At 42.6% G+C, this 6,939-nt stretch overlaps 1 protein-coding gene across 3 annotated transcripts in view; it reads right to left on the bottom strand.

The window, feature by feature from the left end:
• Positions 1 to 6,939, bottom strand: part of TMEM154 (transmembrane protein 154) — a 53,308-nt gene that overhangs the window by 25,399 nt on the left and 20,970 nt on the right. For 2 of the 3 annotated variants that reach the window (XR_825338.1, XR_825337.1), the window contains exon 2: positions 1,937 to 2,320. Coding sequence is in view for 1 of the 3 variants with exons in the window: in XM_010840741.1 (XP_010839043.1) it covers positions 2,004 to 2,320 (317 nt within the window). In the remaining 2 variants the exon portion in view is untranslated. Of the gene's footprint in view, positions 1 to 1,600; positions 2,321 to 6,939 lie in introns of those variants that run through there. The other variant, XM_010840741.1, reaches the window with a different exon arrangement.

Below are 6,939 nucleotides of genomic sequence, written 5' to 3'. Positions count from 1 at the left end.
TCTTTAGCATTGCCTTTCTTTGGGATTGGAATGAAAACTGACATTTTCCAGTCCTGTGGCCACTGCTGAGTTTTCCAAATTTGCTGGCATATTGAGTGCAGCACTTTCACAGCATCATCTTTTAGGATTTGAAATAGCTCAACTGGAATTCCATCACCTCTGCTAGCTTTGTTCGTAGTGATGCTTCTTAAGGCCCACTTGACTTCACATTCCAGGATGTCTGGCTCTAGGTGAGTGATCACACCTTCGTGATTATCTTGGTTGTGAAGATCTTTTTTGTACAGTTCTATGTATTCTTGCCACCTCTTCTTAATATCTTCTGTTTCTGTTAGGTCCATACCATTTCTGTCCTGTATTGAGCCCTTCTTTGCATGAAATGTTCCCTTGGTATCTCTAATTTTCTTGAAGAGATCTCTAGTCTTTCCCATTCTATTGTTTTCCTCTATTTCTTTGCACTGATCACTGAGGAAGGCTTTCTTATCTCTCCTTGCTATTCTTTGGAACTCTGCATTCAAATGGGTATATCTTTCCATTTCTCCTTTGCTTTTTGCTTCTCTTCTTTTCTCAGCTATTTGTTAAGACCTCCTGAGACAGCCATTTTGCTTTTTTGCATTGCTTTTTCTTGGGGATGATCTTGATCCCTGTCTTCTGTACAATGTCATGAATCTCTGTCCATAGTTCTTCAGGCATTATATCAGATCTAATCCCTTCAGTCTATTTCTCACTTCCACTGTATAATCGTAAGGGATTTGATTTAGGTCATATCTGAATGGGCTAGTGGTTTTCACTACTTTCTTCAATTTAAGTCTGAATTTTGCAGTAAGGAGTTCATGATCTGAGCCACAGTCAGCTCCCAGTCTTGTTTTGCTGACTGTATAGAGCTTCTCCATCTTTGACTGCAAAGGATATAACCAATCTGATTTCAGTATTGACCATCTGGTAATGTCCATGTGTAGAGTCTTCTCTTGTGTTGTTGGAAGAGGGTGTTTGCTCTGACCAGTGCGTTCTCTTGGCAAAATTCTATTAGCCTTTGCCCTGCTTCATTCTGTACTCCAAGGGCAAATTTGCCTGTTACTCCAAGTGTTTCTTGACTTCCTACTTTTGCATTCGAGTCCCCTATAATGAAAAGGACATCTTTTTTGGGTGTTAGTTCTAGAAGGTCTTTTAGGTCTTCATAGAACCGTTCCACTTCAGCTTCTTCAGCATTACTGGTCGGGGCATGAAGGTGAAGTCGCTGAGTCGTGTCCAACTCTTTGTGATCCCATGGACTGTAGCCTACCAGGCTCCTCTGGTCAGGACATAGACTTGGATTACCATGATATTCAATGGTTTGCCTTGGAAATGAACAGAGATCATTCTGTCGTTTTTGAGATTGCACCCAAGTGCTGTATTTCAGACTCTTTCGTTGACTATGATGGCTACTCCATTTCTTCTAAGGGATTCTTGCCCACAGTAGTAAATATAATGGTCATCTGAGTTAAATTCACCCATTCCAGTCCATTTTAGTTCGCTGATTCCTAAAATGTCAACGTTCACTCTAGCCATCTCCTGTCTGACCACTTCCAATTTACCTTGATTCATGGACCTAACATTCCAGGTTCCTATGCAATATTGCTCCTTATAGCATCAGACTTTGCCTCTATCACCGGTCACATCCACAACTGGGTACACTGACCAACACTGGCCCAAATTACACAAGGCCCTCATCCAGGTTAGATACAGAGATGGAAGCTGTGTATTTCAATTTTCAGTTTAGGCTGAAGGCATTCTCTCTCTCTGTTTTTAAATAGAAAGGTATATGACATTTCTAAACTCTGGAAAATGTCACTGAAACAAGTCATCACTCATTATTCTCTGTAGTTGCTTCACTTAAAAACATCTCAGTTTCTTTTCCCACCCCATCCCATCTCCAGGCAGGTGTTAGAATAATACTCACGTGTCTGTAAAACACTCTGAGATCCTTGGCTAGAGGGCTCTGTGTGGAAGCAGAAAGTATTGTTTTATCAATTATTCATGAACACATGGAGCAGTTGTCTAGAAATGAGAACGGGCAAAATATTTACCTGTTTATTCCTTTTCCTTTTATGGTATATTACAAGGAGTATCGCTGATAGAAGCAGGAGAGACAGTAAAAGCACTGGGATCAACACCATTAATATAAACTCTAAGTGCTCTGTGTCTTCCTCAATCAGGGTAGCATTTATATTGGTGACGGAAGGTTCTGTGGTCACTGAAGCAAGTGTGCTTAGAGCCTCTGACTCTTCATCCAGGACTCCTGTGCCTGGGAGCGCGTCTCCCGACAGTTCTGTGTCCTCCTCTCCTGTGGGAACACAAACAAAATTGAGACTGTCATGGAGACCAAGCTAGTACGGTATGTTTGCAATGATCTGAAACTTACCCTCCAAGCATCCAGCAAGAAACTTGATCCACTGGATTTGGTCTTACAGTTCAGCATGACACAGTATTGATCGAACATAAATGGAGCTCAAGCTGGGAGTACATTCAACATGGAACCAGAACCCAGAGATAAACCTCCCACAAAGGCGGGCGGTTCAGATGCACTTCAGCAAAGGGCATTGAGAAGCTTTGCAGTATCTAGCACAATATTCCAGGATATGCTATGCTGCTGCTAAGTCGCTTCAGTCGTGTCCAACTCTGTGCAACCCCAGAGACGGCAGCCCACCAGGCTCCCCCGTCCCTGGGATTCTCCAGGCAAGAACACTGGAGTGGGTTGCCATTTCCTTCTCCAATGCATGAAAGTGAAAAGTGAAAGTGAAGTCGTTCAGTCGTGTCCGACTCTTAGCGACCCCATGGACTGTAACATACCAGGCTCCTCCATCCATGGGATTTTCCAGGCAAGAGTACTGGAGTGGGGTGCCACTGCCTTCTCCTGGATATCCTATAGGGTATCCTAATAATATTTGTGAATAAATCTAAATTCCAACTTTCTGAGAGTTAAGCACTCACCACATAACACTTTGAGGTAAAGGGAATGGACTGTGTCCTTATATTTTTTTTTAATAAAAGGTTTCCTACCAACGGAAATGAATTTTTTCAAATCGGGGTGACTGATCAAATGTCAATGTCAGGACTCAGTTCTGCAGAGAACTGAGTCTGCCTCTGAAATGATCTCACAGAAATCCTGAAATGATCTAGATAAAAATACAATGCGTGGGGGTTTCATTGGTGGCTCAGGGGTAGAGAATCCACCCGCCAATGCAGGAGACATGGGTTTGATCCCTGATCCAGGAAGTCTCTCACATGTCAAGGAGCAACTAAGCCACAACTCCTGAGCCTGTACTCTAGAGCCCTGGTGATGCAACTGTTGAGCCCACTTCCACGGCTACTGATGCCCTCGTGCCCTAGAGCCTGTGCTCCGCAACGAGAGAAGCCGCCCATGAGAAACCTGTGCACCGCAACTAGAGAGTGTAGTCCCTGCTCTCCGCAGCTAGAGAAAGCCCTTGCGGGAGCAAAGACCCAACACGGACAAAAATCAACAAATAAATGTTTTTAAAAATACCATGTGTATTTTTCTTGTAAAGTGAAATTCTCAAGGGGATGTTCCCTTAAAAACTAAGGAAACTGCACCAACATTTAAATTTACTGAATAATATGACTCTTTAGAACCTGCCCTATTAATAGGTTTATTCTGTTGGGACTTTGGATTGTGCTGGAAAACCATCCTTTGGTTCATCACAGGACAGGAAAGGACTAGTAGCTAGGGGATTACTTGAAAAAATCCTTCCTCGCCTGGCTCTGTCGTGACCACAGTCAGGTTTTCCTCCCATCGTGGTACTACAGCGTTGCCTATCATTCAGGTGGGAACCAATTGTGAAAAAGAGCATATTAGCTGAGGCTACAACAATGAGATAATTTATACGAAAGTTCTTCCTAAGGTGAAAGATACTCTTCAAATGAAGATGTCCACTGCCTGAAGCTACGCTCAGTACTGCAGGTTAGGCCACCTCCCAGAGAATGACTGACGGGCCACAGCATGGCCAGCTTAGGCCTTAGCTCTCCACATGTCAAATATAAAAATATTTGTTTGATCACAGTCTAATTTTTCAGTTATATAAACACTTAAATTTCCCCACGACCAGGGGATCCACTTGGTAATCATATCAGTCAATGCCACCCCAAACAATCAGAATCAATTACAAACTGCTAAGTAACTGGTATTCCTCATGTGTATACACCAAAAGCAGGACTCAAAAAATATCTACCATTTATTGACTTCTGTCCTCACGGTTAAGCGACCTCATTCTACATTTATGTCTTTGAAATAAGGTAAGTCAATAATGTATTTGTTAAAAGATTTGACATATCACTCTGCTCGCAGAACTATCGAATCAAACATCATTCTTCATTGGTAACCTAGGCCAGCAAAGATGGTATGCCACGAGGGGAATGGTGGGCCACAGGGACAGTGGCATATACACACATGTGGTTGGTGATGAGGACCTTCCTCCAATACCCAGACCTCCTTCTTATTTCTTTTGTTTATTTACTTCTGCCATTGCTATTGCTACTGCTACTATTTCATGCTAACTTTTACAAGTAATTTACTGAGAGCCAAGTCTTATGCTCTGCCTTGTGCCAGATTATCTCATTTTGTTCCCATCACTTTTTCAGATAGCAGCTGCGGCAGGGAGGTTACACAACTAGCCCATACCCACAAAGTTATCATGGAGGAGTGAAGATTTAAACCCCGGAGGGCCGATAGAAGAACTTGAGCTTGGAACCTCACATGGTACTTTCCTTCCCATCAGGCAGGAATGGGATGATTACAAATGATGAAGTGGTGACCAAGAGAGGGAGCCTCACGTTCTTGCCCCTCAGCCCACACGAAGGCAGATTTCTGGCACAAAGAGGGAGGGAGGGCTCTCACTGGGCTCCCAGGGCCAGGCGGCTGTGAGCAGAACTGCCCAGAGGACAGGATCCTTCCAGCCTCTCCACGGAAGGTGGACTAGTTCCCAGTAGAACACATAGCACTCTCAGTCACACCTGCCCCAGAAGAGGACAGAACTGGAAAAGAAATAAGCTAGCAAGAATAATGAGGCTGTTGGACAATCAGGCATGAAAGAGAAATGGAGATGCTCACAGATGGTCCTGGCTTGTGCACATTTCTTCCTTAGCACGAGTGACAGAGCTGGTGACAAGTGGCTCTTAGTGACGTTCTGGGGTGAAATTTTCTCCCCAGCACCCCTCACACACACTCTAACATGTTCTCCATTTAACCATCATTTACTCTCTCTGATTCTTTAGTGATTGTTTAAATAAATGAGTCAAGGGTTCTCTGTGTATGCTTTTTCTTTACCCTGCAAGTCTTCATCTTCACACACGCCTGTGACAACCTTCCTCATACCCTTCCCTCCCCAAACAATACTGTGATAGCTTCAAATAATAAATAACAGTCATTTATTAGATGTTGATAGAGTATTCTGGTACCAGGATAAATATGCACCATCTAACAATCTTCCCAAGTTCATTGTTCACAATACAAACAAAGAAACAGTCTCAAATGTCTCGCCCTATGGCATAACCCTGATATTTACACTGGCAGTTCTACTGATACACAGGATTTTTTAAAAAACTGTTATTGAAGTACAAAGAATAGCAAGGAGAGATAAGAAAGCCTTCCTCAGTGATCAAAGCGAAGAAACAGAGGAAAACAATAGAATGGGAAAGACTAGAGATCTCTTCAAGAAAATTAGAGATACCAAGGGAATATTTCATGCAAAGATGGGCTCAATAAAGGACAAAAATGGTAGGACCTAAAAGAAGCAGAAGATATTAAGAAGAGGTGGCAAGAATACACAGAAGAACTGTACAAAAAATATCTTCACGACCCAGATAACCACAATGGTGTGATCACTCACCTAGAGCCAGACAGCCTTGAATGTGAAGTCAAGTAGGCCTTAGGAAGCATCACCTCAAACAAAGCTAGTGGAGGTAATGGAATTCCAGTTGAGCTATTTCAAATCCTAAAAGATGATGCTGTGAAGTGCTGCACTCAGAATCCAGCAAATTTGGAAAATTCAGCAGTGACCATAGGACTGGAAAAGGTCGGTTTTCATTGCAATCCCAAAGAAAGGCAATGCCAAAGAATACTTAAAGTACCGCCCAATTAGACTCATCTCAAATGCTAGCAAAGTAATGCTCAAAATTTTCCAAGCCAGGCTTCATCAGTACATGAACTGTGTTCAAGCTGGATTTAGGCAGAGAAGCCAGAGATCAAATTGCCCTTGGATCATCGATAAAGCAAGACAGTTCCAGAAAAACATCTACTTCTGCTTTATTGACTATGCCAAAGCCTTTGACTGTGTGGATCATGACAAACTGTGGAAAATTCTGAAAGAGGTGGGAATACCAGATCATCTGACTTGCCTCCTGAGAAACCTGTATGCAGGTCAAGAAGCAACAGTTAGAACTGGACATGGAACAACAGACTGGTTCCAAATCGAGAAAAGAATAAATCAAGGCTATATACTGTCACTGTGCTTATTTAACTTATATGCAGAGTACATCATGAGAAATGCTGGGCTGCATGAAGCACAAGCTGGAATCAAGATTGCTGGGAGAAATATCAATAACCTCAGATACACAGATGATATCACGCTTATGGCAGAAAGCAAAGAAGAACTAAAAAGCCTCTTGATGAAAGTGAAAGAGGAGAGTGAAAAAGTTGGCTTAAAGTTCAACATTCACAAAACTAAGATCATGGCATCCAGTCCCATCACTTCATGGGAAATAGATGGGGAAACAATGAAAACAGTGACAGACCTTTTTTTTCGGTGGGGGGTGGGACTCCAAAATCACTGCAGATGGTGACTGCAGCCATGAAATTAAGACACTTGCTCCTTGGAAGACAAGCTATGACCAACCTAGATAGCATATTAAAAAGCAGAGACATTACTTTGCCAACAAAGGTCCATCTAG

The sequence above is a fragment of the Bison bison genome, unplaced genomic scaffold (assembly GCF_000754665.1).
Source record: "Bison bison bison isolate TAMUID 2011002044 unplaced genomic scaffold, Bison_UMD1.0 scf7180017864146, whole genome shotgun sequence".
NCBI classification, from domain to species: domain Eukaryota; kingdom Metazoa; phylum Chordata; class Mammalia; order Artiodactyla; family Bovidae; genus Bison; species Bison bison.
This window is presented reverse-complemented; position numbering and strand designations above follow the sequence as displayed.